Raw genomic sequence first — 16622 nt, 5'->3', positions numbered from 1 at the left:
AACAGCATTCCAACTGAAAACAATAGATTGACGTATACATATACCAAGAAACAAAACAGTGTCAAGAGGAAGTGATAATCATGCACGAAGTAAATAAACATACACTCTCCCCCTTCGTATCTATTCCAGTCCGACCAGCCCTACCAGCCATCTGTCTGTACCTTGTCCCGTCAATAAAATCACGACCAATCCAGGGTTGTCGAAAAATGACTCTCCTGGCAGGTAGGTTAACCCCAGCAGCCAAAGTAGATGTAGCAGTTAAGACACGTACTAGTCCTTTACGATAGCAAGTTTCAACAATCTCTCTTTCTTCAACCTAATTAGAGTTTAAATAAAAAGCAAACAAAAAAATTCAGAAAAAATTGCCTGCCGGTCAGATATTGGTCACTGCATGAACATTCCAAATCAATAAGAGCATACCCAATTGCTTGTACAAAAATCAGAAAACAGCATTCATGATATGAATTCAGATGATAAAAGGTAAGAAAGGCGTATACGACCATAATGAGAAAGAGATTTAGAATATAGGAACACATGCAGGTAGTAAAATAATGGGTAAAACATACAGTTAGACCAGCATGATGGTAGGCAACACCAGAAGAGAGAGTTTCTTCAAAAATAGGATCCAATCCCGCAGGACATCTTCGCAAGGCATCTATAGCTGACGTGATATCAAAGAACTCACTTTTATCATTACGGGTACTGACAGGAAATTTTCTGAGGAATTTTGCAATATGCCTAGCAGTTGATTCACATCCTTTTCGACTAGAGCAAAATAATAGCACTGAATTACCCTCTTGAACAACCTGATATTATTCAAGCGTTAATAATTGATCAACTTTCAACTCTATGCCAAGTAAAGCTTTACTTCGCAGAAAAAGAGAGTCCCAACCTCATTGCACAATTCAACAATATGATCTGGATCTTTACCACCAAGTTCAGCTGTTTTTGAGATTGTTCTAACAACGTCCATTGTTTTGTTATAAATGGTGTTTCCAACTTTAATGTATTCCTCTAATGGAACTGGTCGGAAATCAGTCTGGTACAAAGCAGCCTGCAAGCAAAATCAGTGAAGAAAATTATCAAACGCCAAAAAGGCAGGACACATACACATATAACATATAACATAATTATAGAACTTTTTTCATGGTATGATTCAGTTGACTTGCAAACTGATTGGGATTATCAAATGCTGATACATTATAGGAATGGTGAATGAAAGCTGGGAACCATTGCCTCAAGCTACAAGTGTTCAAAATTTTACTTTTGGCTGTACTTGGTTTTGCCACCTTTAAACATATTGTGCCCCCTAATTATATGCCAGATTATAACCTTACAAATGCATAATGGTTTTTCAGCCCAATGAAATGACAAGGCATCACCTATTGACTTTCAATGCATTTATGACCAAAACAAATGACATCATGAAACATAATATAATTTCACTATATCATATACAAAGCACATATCTACATATACCCACCCATTTACAATGTAACTGAAACAAATCCTCTTCCCATAACTTCATTGTCCTAAGATTCAGCACCATACAAAATCGGCACAACGGATCTAATGTTAAATTAAACCAAATAGACTAAATCAACTTGACTTGGATACTATGTAACAAATAAGATATAGTAAATACAACAAATACATCGAACTTTTTGTTTGCACCTCTTACCCTAAGTCAAATCAATTAAGATTATTTGGGGATGTGATTTTATACACTTACTTGAAGCCAATTGGCAACAGCAGCCACATTTGGCAAGGTTGCACTCATACCAACAATTTGGAGACCACGAGCAGGATCAGTCTTCCCACTACTTGTACCTGAACTTTCACCACTAGATGATTGTATATTGCCTTCACCAGCTGCATAACGAAGCTTTGTCAACATAAGCTCCAACAGATAGCCCCTATTCTGATCACCCACCTGTCAACAAACCCCAGGGATGAGAACCATCTCTATAATCTACTACGATTATAAAAATATTAAAATAATTTTGAAAAAAGAAACAAGAAGTAATTGATGAACATCACTAAAAATTAAAAAAGACTACATCAAAGGCAGCTACCATGTGCAGTTCATCTATCACAATAATCCCAAGTTCTGACAGACGACCCTCTTCTAGAAATCTGTTAATTAAAGAGTTTGCCTTCTCAATTGTACAGACAGCTACAGAGGTATCTTTTGGAAGAGTCCCACCACCTTGGTTTCCATAATAACTGCGAACATGCTTGCCAAGTGGTTCTAATAGGACCTCCAGATGTTCTGCCTGCACCAAGCCAGTCATAGATTCAAGTACAACAGATAGATTAGGTTAAAAAACTGATTCAGAAAAGGGGGGGGGGGGGGGGAAGGGATGGGATTACAAACCTTTTCTGCGCAAATTGATACATATGGAAGTACAAGAAGAGCCATTTTTCCAGCTGACAAGACTCTCCGTAGCATTAAAATTTCAGCAACAAAACTTTTACCAGCACTGTGACAAAGGAAGCAAGTTTAAGCAATGCTTCAAGTACCACAGAAATACCTTATTATCAAATAGAACTTTCTATTATTTTTAAAGGTGGTAGATGTGGGTGAGAGGTGTGGTTAGAGGTAGTCCGGGAAGATGGCGGGCACTTCAATGGCTTGGGATCACCGGAGGTGGAGAGGAGGAGGTCAAGGCAAGCTTGGAGAGGGAGAGGTTGGCAGTGATAGACCTTTGAACACTAATGTAAAGTATGAGAGAGTGTTTTAGCATGAGACTTGGTTGTATTGTTGTCGTTGTGTCTCTACGATACGTTATATAGGCAGCAGGAGTATTGGAGCCCAAGCAAACTGTCGGACAGGTGGCTCGTTCTCCTCAACTCTGCCAGAAGTGATATAAGCCCTTCTGCCGTCTGTGGCTTGCCGGCAGGCGGAGAGCAACGTTTCATGGCAGGCAGAAAGTAACGTTTCGTATATGCATCGGATGACATGAACGTAAGGTCATTGTTGCCTCTTCTCCAAGCCTGGTCGAGATAGAGTTGTCTTAGCAAGAAGACAACTATCTCGACGATCCCATGACCTCAGCCGCCAGTCCAGTATCCTCTGATGATCCCGAGCAGTAGTGCCTGGGTCCTGCTCCCAACCCAGGCATCCAAGTAGATAAATGGGCTAGGGGCCACCTTAGTGTTTAAGAGAGCCAAGGGCTCGCTTCCAAGTGACCAAGTAGGAGAATGGGCCGCGGGCTTATCTCAATGTTTAAGAGAGGGGCTCGCTTCTGAGCGATCAAGTAGGAGAATAGGCCGCAGGCCTATCTCAATGTTTAGGAGAGTCATTGTTTATCAATCCAAGTACAAGTGAGCCGGGGGCTGATTGTATTGTTGTTTGGCCTTGGAGCTAGGTATGAAGGACCATGGGCCCTGCGGGGCCATGGTGCTGTCTGTTGCAAGGCTCTTCATATCTAGATATATTTGGGCTTGTATATATGCTCCCGCTTAGGCTAAGCATATAGTTTTGGTTGCCTTGGCACATGGCGCCTATAGGGCTCGCCATGTATCAAACATACGACATGCCAGACGTGGTGCCTTATTGGTCTGCCACGTAGGTGGGGTTTTAGTGATGTGGCACTTGTAGGGCTTGCCACGTATTGAGCTTGATACAAGTACCCACAGTAGACAACTGAAGTTCCTCCACAACAAAGAACTTGTAACCAAAGACAAGACCAAGGCATATATGAAACTTGAATTTTCAAAGAAAGACAAGAGAAAACTATTAATTCTAAACTGAAACTGCTCCAGAAATGTAAGACATACTAAAATAATCTCTAACAAAAATGAACACAAAACATCAACAAGAATAACCATCACTAATAAATATAAAATAACCAATCAAAATGCTCACCAGTCCATGGATTGGATAGTGAATACAATCCATCCAAAAAAAAAAAAAAAGAGCAATTTCTTTGTCAGATTGGTTTGTGGGTGTTTGGGAAGTGACTATTTTGGAGGCTTTTTGGCTTTTTGGCTATTTAAGTAGGCTATTTTAGTTTTTGTGTTCGGAAAGATAGGATGGATTTTTATTTGAGTTGTGTATTGAAAAATGTGTTTGAAATGATGTTTGAAGCTGAAATGACAAATTTGTCCCTAACCTCATTTTTTCCAAAATAGGTCTAAAGGGCAAAATTGTCATTTACTTCTGAAATGATGGGCTGTCACTACTTGTCCCTACACTGTCACGTTGACAGTGTAGGCTGAAACCACGGAGTGCTATATTTTATTTTATTTTTAAATCAATGGGTTAGAGTGGGGCTAAAAGACTTTTTTTGTATTGGAGGCTATTTTAGCCACAACTTTTGGTTCCCAAACACCCCCTTTATTTTGGACTATGAAGGTTGAAATGAAAGACCATAAAGTAGTACCAGATGAAACAAGCTAGAGGGAATAAAAGAATAGATTTCACAATGCAATTCCTCGTAGTGGAGTAATAGAACCTTTCCCCCCTATTACCACTATAGAGAAGCTTTTTGAAACCAGAGCAATATATTAAAGACCTGTCTAACATAAATATGAACTTCAATTCCATCTATAAGAATACCTAGTAGATGCACAATATACGAGATTCCTTTTCTGTAAGACACCATCCACCTGCAGGCAATCAACCTGAAAAATAACAGATAAGTGCAATGAGATTTCAGCTTTCAATTGGGGGTGGGGGACATTAAAAACCACACGAAGATCAGCTTCAAACATAATGTAGAAATTTAATGTATAAAGAGAAATAGAGAATTGTATTATTGATTGATATATTGTTACAAGATTGATTAATTACAATTCCTATACAATCTATATATAGAAGAAAATGTGGTAGTAGGTGTAGTGGAGGTGATAGTGGGTTAGGTGAAGTGGAGTGTGTGGTGAAGTGGAGGTAGGTGAAGTGGAGTGTGTAGTGGAGTAGGTGAAGGTAAAGATGGGAAATTCTAACAACCCCCCGCAAACTCAAGGAGGAGAGAAACTAACCAACTTGAGTTTGGAGAGAGTAACAAAACAAGAAAATACATAAAAATAAAAAAGGATAGGAGACACTGTATGGTCGTGTCAGACTGTTGGTGAAGACACTGTATGGGGTGTCATAACGTCGGTGAAGACAGTTTATGGGGTCATGTCGGACCGTTGTAGAAGACAGTTTATGGGGTCATGTCGGACCGTTGTAGCAGACACTGTTGTGACAGTTGTTGTGACAGTTTACGGAGTCTTGCTGGACCCTTGTAGAAACTAACCGGAATCAATGTCGGGACAGTTTACAGAGTCTTGTCGGACCCATAAAGGAGCTAACCGGAATCAATGTCGGGACAGTTTACAGAGTCTTGTCGGACCCATGTAGAAATTAACCGGAAACAATGTCGGGACAGTTTACAGAGTCTTGTCGGACCCTTGTAGAAACTAACCGGAATCTATGTCGGGACAGTTTACAGAGTCTTGTCGGACCCTTGTAGAAACTAACCGGAATCAATGTCGGGACAGTTTACAGAGTCTTGTCGGACCCTTGAAAAAGCTAACCGGTATCAAATGTCGGGACAGTTTATAGAGTCTTGTCGGACCCTTGGAAAAGTGGCACCCTCAAAAGGTGTGCCCAATTTTGTCAAAAGGCGTGCCATCAAAAGGCGTGCCATCAAAAGGCGTGTCCACTTTATCAAAAGATGTGCCATGAAAAGGCGTGCCAGTTTGTCGGGCGTCAAGAGGCGCGCGATGCGCGTGGCTGCCTCGGCTATTTAACCATGACAGAGCCTGAGGCCGAGGCAGAAGCAAAAAAAAACTGCGAAATCCTCTGTAAAACTCTTCGTTGTGCTGAGAGAGAGAGGCTGTAACACTGTTGTGCTGAGAGAGAAACTCTGTAATACGCTGTAACACTCTGTTGCCCAGAAAAATGGCCTCGTCCTCGTCTTCCCGTGGACTGCTCACCCTCTTTCCCGACCTCAACGAGTCAACGAGAGAGAGAACTGGTGCGGTGGCACTGGAACCTCAACCAAACACCGCTGGGTATACTCCGTTGAACTTTCCGATGCGGTCTGTGGAGCAAAGAATGGCAGTGCTGTCGGATGTGGAGGCCAATCAGTATACTTTGAAGGTATGTGTGGAAAGCATGACGGCGGTCACAAACCTGTCGAACCGGCTGCAGAGTAGGACAAATGAGGTGCAGCAGTTAAACTCCCAACTGGCTCTGCTCCAACGCATGTATAAGGATGCGCAAGCAGAGATAAGCGTGCTAAGGGCAGAAAACAAGGAGCTGAAGCGGAAGGCCACCGTGATGTTCCGTTTTGGAGGTCCGCCATATGCTGCACTGGAGGAACAAGGAGGAGTGAACGTGCTCGGTGGACTAGGAAGCACGGAGGCAGCACCGGTAAGGGACACCCAAGAGAAAAGCAAGAAGAAGAGACCTGCAGCAGAGTAGAGAAGAAAAATCCCACTGTGGGTGCGGGTGTTTTGTTTTTTGTTTGTTTGTTTGTTTTGTTTTGTTTTTTTTTTTTTTTTTTTCTTTTTTTTTTTCTTTTTTTTTGATGTAAAATGGTGATCGGGGTGAGTCTCGATATGAATAAAGCAAGTGTGTTTGGCAAACTCGAATGGTAGGTGTGGTAATGCAGAAAAATCAACTGGAATGAATTTTTTTTTTTTTTTTTTTTTTTTTGTGAAAATAATAATAATAATAATAATAATATTGGTATCATGGAGTGGGCAGTGGTACAAAAATATTGTGTAGAAAAAGAGGGAGATGGTGGAAAATTATTGTTTAGACAGAGAGAAGGCATGTGAGGTGTAAAGTGGAGGACAAAATAAAAGAAAAAAAGGTGGGAAATGTGATGATTTCTGTCCCTTCGCACAAAAACAGTACCACTAAAAGATGTTGTGGCTGCAAAGCCTGAAAAACTCAATGCATCAGTGGTTGATGGCGGAGACAATTGGAGTGTGGGACAGAGACAGCTTCTGTGCTTGGGGAGAGTCATGCTGAAACACAGCAAGATTCTGTTTATGGACGAAGCAACGGCTTCTGTCGACTCCGAGACCGATGCTGTCATTCAGAAAATCATTCGCGAGGACTTTGTGTCGTGTACAATAATCAGCATAGCTCACAGAATACCCACAGTTATGGACTGTGACAAAGTGATGGTTATGGATGCTGGATGGGCAAGGGAATATGAAGTCCCATCTCAGTTGCTCGAGAGGCCTTCGTTATTAGCCCAGCAATACTCAGATTACTATGCATTTAGAGGCCATGAGGTGTACCAAACACCATTCAAGGAGGGGAAGAAAAGAGGGTCTGAGAAGCTTGATCAGAAGCAGGTTGTCCATAGGAAGTCCATTGATGCATTTGGACAGAGGACTTCACAGTATAGAGGTGTCACAAGGCATAGATGGACCGGTAGATATGAAGCCCATCTATGGGACAACAGTTGTAAGAAAGTTGGAAGCGGCAGGAAAGTGAAGGTATGTGTACAAAATTCCAGCGGGCAGCGAAGGCAAGGTTGCCGGCCGGCTGCCCGCCGGTGAGAAAACAAAATACGGGCCTAAATCTTATGGCTCTGATACCATGTAGAAATTTAATGTATAAAGAGAAATAGAGAATTGTATTATTGATTGATATATTGTTACAAGATTGATTAATTACAATTCCTATACAATCTATATATAGAAGAAAATGTGGTAGTAGGTGTAGTGGAGGTGATAGTGGGTTAGGTGAAGTGGAGTGTGTGGTGAAGTGGAGGTAGGTGAAGTGGAGTGTGTAGTGGAGTAGGTGAAGGTAAAGATGGGAAATTCTAACACATAATGTTAGAAAAATAATATATATAAAAATGGAAAATAAAAATAAAAATAAAAACAAATACATCATTTTGCAAGTCAACCTGGAAAATTGTCATATAAAAATCATATCATGATCAAACACAACATCAAATCAAACTTCAACAAAACGGGATATAATCAAGTGAATAAAATAAAAAAATTGGCAACAGCTGCTAAGTTTACACTATAACATGAATGAAATTAATATTGGTGGGGGGAAGGGTAGAGCACAAATACATATCACACAGAAAAAACAAAATACATGTAAGCATACATTTAATCAAGACAGGAACAATCTATAAAAATTAAAACAAAAGTATATTTCACAAACATGATCACTTTCTTCCATTTTACAGACAGCAACAAGGCAGGCGGGTGGGTTAAGGGGCAGAGTCTAGACAGCAATTCCTCAGCATAAACTTAGCCCACCCCCCAAAAAACTGGCAACAAACTAACAAAACATTATAAATTATATTTGAATATAAAAATTCCTAGTAAAAAATCATACAGATGACAAAATATATAACTCTATGATGGAAATTTTCCTAACCCAGCTTGCCTTGAACACAATTCAAAAATAAATTTATCAATCCATATACCCAATGATGAAAATCCAGAACCTTTGTGAATATTGTTAAAATCCACCTACTCTCCACTTACTTCACCCACTTAAACCTACTCCACTAAACCTAATCCACTACACCACTACCACCTCACCTACTCCACTAAACCTAACCCACTACACCACTACCACCTCCACTTCACCTACTCCTTACCTACTACACACTCACCCTCTTCTATATATAGGAATCATGAATCATTGTAATTGATATAACATTACATCAAGCAATAATAATACATACAATTTATTCTCTCTCTTTCTCTATACATTATTTCTTACATGGTATCAGAGCGATAAGATTTAAGCCTGTATTTCTTTCTCACCGGCGGGCAGCCGGCCGACACCTTTGCCTTTGCTGCCCGCTGGAATTTTCCACACATACCTTCCACTCTCCACAGCCGTAACTCTGCAAGAAGAGAAACTTCGCTCCATCATTTTCTTCCACGAATCTTCTTCGTGGCTTTCGAGCTCGTCTCTCACTATCTCGTGCAATCGATCTTTGCACTTCATCGCCACATGTGAGCAACCGTGGCCGTCGTAAACGCCGAAAAAGTGCAAATCCGCCGGATTCTGACTACTCCAGCGGCAAAGCAAGGGGTGAATGGCCACAGCGTCTTCCATATCTCTCCTCATTCCACGCACAGAAGTCATGCCTAACTTAGGGCATTTCTGAGCCACCTCAGGCTCGTTTGTCACATTTGAAGTCGGAGATGCACACTGTTTCGCAGACGTCGTCTCTGATTCACCGTTCTCCACCAAACGACCTTCACTAATCACGCAATTCTCAACTGCTTTTCCGCACTCAGACAGCTTCGAATCTGCCACCAAAACATCCAATTTCTGACGTTTTCTACCGTGCTCTTCCAGATTCTTCTCAGCTTGGTGATAGATTTTTCATAATGGTTGCTACCGCCGCTACTTCTGCATTTTTTCCAGTTGCATCTCCTCCACCCGATTCTGGTGCCAAGACATCCAGCAAGCTTGGAGGACCTCCAGCAAATGTGGATGCACGAGGGATTAAATCAAAATCTGCTGCCACTGGGGGTTTGCAGGTTAAGGCCAATGCACAAGCCCCTTCCAAGGTAAACGGTACCAAAGTTGGTGTAATGGAGGGGCTCAAGAGTGAGGATGATTCGCCATCACTTCACCAAAGGACTTTTATCAACCAACTGTTCACCCACGTTGGGCAGTGTTACAGCTGCAAATTTGTCTTCTTATCACGTGAGGTGATGATGAGATTTGTGAATTATTTGAAGTGGTTTGAGCTGGAATGCATATCTTCAGAAAAGGAATGTGCCGGTAAACCTAAGATAAACTATGTTAATATGTTACAGTGTGTCTCTCTCTCACTTTACTTTTTCCACCACCCACAACACATTATCATCGCCATTCCCTAACCCACATGGACTTGTTCCCATCATTTCATACAACTCATCATTCATCCCACTAGAATATATAGAATATATATATATATATATATATATTTAAAAAAAAAAAAAAAAATACAAATTTGCACACCAAACCTTCCCTTATTTTATTCATGTTGGGGCTCACCCCGATCACCATTTTACACCAAAAAAAAAAAAAAAAAAAAAAAACAACAACAACAACAACAACAACCACAAGATTTGTTTTCTTTTCTGCAGACGGCCACCCACCGATCTCACTTTTTCGCCTATTCCGCCGGTCTTTTCTTCTTGCCTCCGTCCTGGGCGGCCCTTGACGGTGTTGCCTCCGTGTTTCCCACTCCACTGGGCACGATCACTCCACCCTGCTCCTCCACTACAGCATATGGCGGACCTCCAAATCGGAACATAACGGTGGCCTTCCGCTTCAGCTCCTTATTTTCCGCCTTTAGCACACTTATCTCTGCTCGCGCATCCTTATACATGCGTTGGAGCAGAGCCAGTTGGGCGTTTAACTGCTGCACCTCATTTGTCCTACTCTGCAGCCGGTGCGACAAGTTTGTGACCGCAGTCATAGTTTCAACACAGGACTTCAATGTATACTGATTAGCTTCAATATCCGTTTGCACTGCCATTTTTTGCTCCACCGACCGCATCGGAAAGTTCAACGGAGCAAAACCAGAGGTGTTTGGTTGAGGTTCACAGGCCACCGCACCAGTTATCTCTCTTGTTGACTCGTTGAGGTCGGGAAAGAGAGTGAGCAGACCACGGGAAGAAGAGGCTATGTTCTGGGTAGCTGAACGGGAAGAAGAAGCCATGTTTTTTGGGTTGCTGAGTGTTTCAGAGAAGGGTTGGTTACAGAATGTTACAGAGAACGAAGAGGTTTCAACTGGTTTGTTATGCTTCCAAGCCTCAGACTTCGCTTTGGTTTATAAAGACAGAGACGACGAGGCCGACACGCGCTTTGTCAATCACGTGCATCGCCGCGTGTCAGGCGCCCCTTTTGATGGCTTGACGCTTTCTGTCGGGCACGTCTTTTGATGAAGTGGGCGCGCCTTTTGATGGCACGCCTTTTGATGGCACATCTTTTTATGAATTGGGCACGCCTTTTGATGGCACGCCTTTTTATGGATTGGGCACACCTTTTGAGGGTGCGACTTTTTAAGGGTCCGACAAGACTCTGTAAACTGTCCCGACATTGATTCCGGTTAGCTCCTTCATGGGTCCGACAAGACTCTGTAAACTGTCCCGACATTGATTCCGGTTAGCTCCTTTATGGGTCCGACAAGACTCTGTAAACTGTCCCGACATTGATTCCGGTTAGCTCCTTTATGGGTCCGACAAGACTCTGTAAACTGTCCCGACATTAATTCCGGTTAGTTTCTACAAGGGTCCAGCAAGACTCCGTAAACTGTCACAACAACTGTCACAGCATTATCTGCTACAACGGTCCGACATGATCCCATAAACTGTCTTCTACACCAATGGTCTGACACGACCATACAGTGTCACCTATCCTCTTTTATTTTTATGTATTTTCTTATTTTGTTACTCTCTCCAAACTCAAGTTGGTTAGTTCCTATCCCCCTTGAGTTTGCGGGGGGCTGTTAAAATCCACCTACTCTCCACTTACTTCACCCACTTAAACCTACTCCACTAAACCTAACCCACTACACCACTACCACCTCACCTACTCCACTAAACCTAACCCACTACACCACTACCACCTCCACTTCACCTACTCCTTACCTACTACACACTCACCCTCTTCTATATATAGGAATCATGAATCATTGTAATTGATATAACATTACATCAAGCAATAATAATACATACAATTTATTCTCTCTCTTTCTCTATACATTATTTCTTACAAATATGATAAGAGAGGACCACCAACTAATCTGCGCTATTTCTATCAGTAATTCCTTTATAGTGTAAGAAGTTTAGTGAAAGTAGGTTCATCCAGAAGTTAGAAAAATACCTGCCATGGATACAATTTTGAAATTCCTTTCTTCTTATATATGGCACATATTTCAGAAGGAAGCCAGAAGCTAAGATCTAAACAATCTTTTAGCGGTTCAAAACTTGATGGAGTACTATCTCCAGCATCTTCACGGAAAACCATGCAATTTCTTTTTTCCTTTTCCAGTGCACTAGATGCAATAGTATCATTATCTTGACTCAAAAAACCCTCTTTCCTATCAGCTACATCACAACCAGATGTCAGTTGTTGCATTGCGCCATTCAAGCGAGAATGCGTTGTTATATTAGCAGATTGAAGACTTCTATTATCTACAGAAGCACATCCAGCTTGTGCACCTTTTCTATACACAAGACCTTTCGTATCATCTGCAGATAGATCATCTGAATTTTTGTCCTCAAACGAGAAGTCAAAATGCTTCACTGGCAACGGGGATGCTTCTTCATCCAAATCCTTTCCATGCTTCCCTGTTGATCCTGTAGAAGCATTCAGTTCCACACCACCGACTCTACTTGCACCTTCATCTAATATTTTGTTTGACAGAATACCACAACCTGCATTTCTCAAATTGTTCGAATTATTTGTCTCGCACTGCATGTTCGCAGTACTAATTTCTCTGTCAATATTTGTTGCAAACAAACCGTCGGCAACTTCAATTGCTTCATTCCAGAATGCTTCTCCAGGAGAAAAAATGGAGCTTCTACAAGTAGACTTGGGAGTTTCACGAGCTCTGGAAGTTATAGCAGGTGTATCACATCCTGTCGCAGATAGAGATGGTGCAGCTGTTCTACTACATTTTTTCAAGCTCGCTTGAAGTTCAATTGGATTAGCACCTACAATCGTCTGCCAAAAAATAGATATCAGTATATTGATGAAATGTGCCTTGTTAATTGACATCAAGGTTGTATATATAGATGTTTACTCCTCTGGAATAGTTTATAGATGCTTCTCCAGATTCTGAGATGACACCAGACTCTATGTGTTCTGGATGCATATCACCAGAGCAAGTGGCTTCACCCTCAGCATTTGGCTCATCCCCATCAATAATGCAATGCCTTTTCTTGGATGATTTATCCTCTGCAACTAGCATAGATGGACTACCCTGTCTTTTATGAGCATTCACTTTTGGCTCTAATGGTGAACTTGCACTTGGTAGAAGTTCACTGTAAGTTATAGAGAACAAAAATTCTAATATTAGTAAAACATAAAATAAAATTTACAAACAGTAGTCAATCCCTACATGATACGGTCAAAGTAGATATAAATGTGTATAGACGAAAATAATTCTATGCAGATAAATGTAGAGATAATAACAAATTAACCATTTGCAACTATCATTCTAAATCATATTAACAAATTTGTGAACAAATTGATGCCTCATGAAAAATAAAATCATACCTACAATACAGTGACAAAAAGCCAGCCATGAACTGCTTAATTTCGGAGTTTCCAGCAGTGTCTGCAGAATCTGAATTTGCAAGACCTTTGACTGAAACATCACCCGCATAAGGAGGAACCTGGGATTGTTGTTTTTGAGCCCCTACATATGCTACAGAAGTTTGAGGATGTTCTAGGGCCGACAAACAGGCATTTATATTCTCATCTTTCGACAATGAATTAATCTCCAAAGTCAGGTTTCTCTTAACAATATCTTGCCTTTCTGAACAAACATGAGCTGCGAACAAAGGTTTAGCAGTACAGTTATCATCCTGTGAAGTCACTAAATAGTTGTCTAAAGAACCTTTAGAACTAGGAGACCCTTCAAGTGTATCTTTTGCGGCTCCCCTAGACTTCAAACCAGGTGATAAAGGTTTCTTCTTCTTCTTCTTTGAAGAAAAAAACTGCACACGACAATAAATAAAAGAACTACAAGTTGAGCAATACCCAGAATTTGCTTTCATATGGAAACAACAGTAAGATTGAACTATATATCACAGAACATGTGAAATTGAAAAAACAAATTAAATCAGGAACATAATTTGAATCTAACTAATTATTTTCAAGCATTACCCAGTTCAGAATTTCGAAACTAAAATCCATAACAAATAGAAACACATTGTCTCCGATCAGAAACACATTATTGTTGCCCTAATCATCATCAACAATGTAAAAAATAATATTTTTTTATAGGAGATATAGAGAAATGAGAATGACAATCAAATCGAAGATCAAGATCACTAACAGCAAACAGGATTAGTATCATATATTTCAGATCATAGATAAAAAGATGCGCTTGAATACATTGGAACCTATATATTGAACAATATGAGTTCAATAAACCTCAAATAACATGAAACAGAGAGTTCGAGTGTTGAAAACATGGGAATCTTGAGAAGATAAACTAGGGTTTCGATTTGAAGGAAACCTGATCGATGCGAGACCGAGTTGAATCAGACGCCATGACCGACCGACCTTGATTTTCAGGCGAATCGCTAACCCTTTCTCGTGCCTTGAAGAGCTTTTCGCGGTTTTCATTTGAATCCCTGTGAATACCGCCGAAGAAGATAATTGTCTTGCAGTGGTACCCTTTATCTTTCTCATATTTTGGCTCGGGCACCCTCCAATTTACCTGAATATTTTATTTCTTTTGTTTTTAAAATTGTAAGAAAATTAACCAATGAGTTAAACCTAAGGGTTTGTTTGGCAAGTAAGTTTGGGCTAAAATAGCCACATAAGACACAATAGGTTATTTTAGCTAAATAAGACAAAATGTCACATCTAATTCATAATCATTTTATTTTTTTCTCACAAAAGTCAAAAAAATCAAAAAGTCTATCCAAAATAAGATTTTTTAGTCCAGACTAAAATAACTAAAAAAAGTTAAAAAGCTAAAAAATCAATCCACATCACAAACGAGCTCTAATATCAATTACTTTGACATCAAAGGGTTAAAAGGAAAATGCTATAGGTCCCAAATTTTATACCAAACAAATGACCAAATGTCTCACATAGGTGTGGAATCTACAAAATTGCGGACCTCACGCCCATGTAAGACATTTGGTCATTTGGTAGAAAATTTGATACCTCTAACATTATCCAAGTTAAAAAGATTAAAGATGCGAGATGAATAAGTAAAAAAATAAATTTTATTTTTATTATTATTATATTTAATGAAATATATATTATTTAATTGGAGAAGTATCATCGTAATTTTAAAATGGGTAAACTATAAATATATCCTCTAAGATTTAATTAAAATACGAATCGCTCCTTATAGTTTTGAAAATTATATTCCACTCTTTTGAGGTTTCTTATTTTATAACAAATTGTCCTTTTTATTAACAAATCATGAAATCAACTAACAGTTTTTAATGATGTTAGAAATATGTTTTAAGTAATAATTTAAGTAATTTTATTATTATACATAAGAGTAATTATGAATTTTATATTTTTAGTTAATTCTGTTAAATAAAAAATTCTAACAAAACGTCACTGTAAATAATTTATCCTTTTAAAATTTAGTACAATCTAATATAATTTCTAAATAGTCACTGTAGATAAGGGTCCTAATAGGTTATAAGATAGTAAAATATTAAACAAATTATAAAAGCATACTATAATTATGTTCAACATAAAGAGAGAAAACAATAATTTCAATTAATGCCCTATTTTAGGTTGTTTTGATAAAAAAAAAAAAAAAATCAGTGACTTTAAATTTTTTTCGAAAAACTATGTCAGAAAAATAGAGAAAAAAATTTGTAATAGCTTTTAATTTTTTGACTAAGACCCCTTTTGGAAATAACTCAAATAAGTTGTTTATTAGTTTATTTTTATCACATCACCTCTCTATTTTTTTTATCCATATTTTCATAATAAGAAAAAAGTCATACTTAGGCCAAGTTTGGGGACTTCAAAAAAAGCCAAAAAGCCAAAAAGTTACTCAAAAAGTTAAAAAGTTAACACTATTCACCAAAAGTCAACAATTACGGCTGCACAACTCCCAATTCAAATTTTTCCCTAAAAATCATTTTTTACAATTTTTTATTACACATTTTTCAATAAAAAGTCAAAAAGTTAATCCAAACATCCATATTTTCAACCTCAATTTTTTAGTCCAAAAAGACAAAAAGTGCACTTTTTTAGTCTTCCCAAACTTGGCCTTAAAACAATCCTAAAACTTAAAATTCCCAAAATATACTCTTTTTTTTGTAACAACTAACAAGGTGAACCCAAAAAATAAATTATAAATATAATAAATTGGTGGTACTACATGCGCCAATTAGTATACTAACTAGTATGTCAATACTAGTTATGACATTATTATTGTCTCTACTTATTATACAAATTATAAATATCTAAAATCTCTTAAATTACGTCATATCATAAATTCATGATATACTAGTTAATGTATTAATTAGTGCATATAGTATTATTCAAAATAAATAGGTAGATTCACAAAATAAAGATATGATGTAGGTCTATAAAAGCATTCACTCTGTGCGATTCAAAGTTTTAAAAAATAAATTTATGAGTTTTTAATTTATATTTTTATATTTTTAGTAATTTTTTTAATTTAAATAAAACTTTTAAACTTTTTAGATCCATTTAATTTTGATATACATAAAATTATAAAATTTTGTATAAAAATCTTTTTTTCATAAATATTATAATTTTAAATTATATTTAAATTAGGTGTATATAAACAAATATAAATAGAACTTTCCTCAAATTTTGATATTACTAAGGCCTCGTTTGGGAATAGGCTAATTTAGTAACTTTTTGGCTATTTGCCTAAAATATGAGCTAAAAAAAACTAGTATGTTTGGGATGACTTTTTGGCTTTTTATGAAAAGATGTACAAAAAGTA

General features: G+C 38.5%; 1 protein-coding gene across 3 annotated transcripts in view; it reads right to left on the bottom strand.

Moving 5' to 3' along the window:
- Window positions 1-14376, bottom strand: part of LOC114272128 (MUS308 and mammalian DNA polymerase-like protein) — a 47132-nt gene extending 32756 nt beyond the window's left edge. For all 3 annotated transcript variants that reach the window (XM_082901673.1, XM_082901674.1, XM_082901675.1), the window contains exons 1-11: window positions 14181-14376; window positions 13214-13656; window positions 12738-12978; window positions 11816-12658; window positions 4565-4629; window positions 2378-2483; window positions 2076-2276; window positions 1733-1933; window positions 893-1054; window positions 567-806; window positions 104-316 (exon numbers count right to left, since the gene is read on the bottom strand). In XM_082901673.1, the coding sequence (XP_082757799.1) occupies window positions 104-316; window positions 567-806; window positions 893-1054; window positions 1733-1933; window positions 2076-2276; window positions 2378-2483; window positions 4565-4629; window positions 11816-12658; window positions 12738-12978; window positions 13214-13656; window positions 14181-14216 (2751 nt within the window). In that variant the 5' untranslated portion in view covers window positions 14217-14376. The remainder of the gene's footprint in view (window positions 1-103; window positions 317-566; window positions 807-892; window positions 1055-1732; window positions 1934-2075; window positions 2277-2377; window positions 2484-4564; window positions 4630-11815; window positions 12659-12737; window positions 12979-13213; window positions 13657-14180) is intronic.
- Between the last annotated feature and the right edge of the window lie 2246 nt (window positions 14377-16622).

The sequence above is a fragment of the Camellia sinensis genome, chromosome 13, assembly GCF_055761805.1.
Source record: "Camellia sinensis isolate YWXY chromosome 13, ASM5576180v1, whole genome shotgun sequence".
Taxonomy (NCBI): Eukaryota; Viridiplantae; Streptophyta; class Magnoliopsida; order Ericales; family Theaceae; genus Camellia; species Camellia sinensis.
The sequence above is the reverse complement of the archived record's forward strand: the minus strand, read 5'-3'. Positions and strand labels throughout refer to the sequence as shown.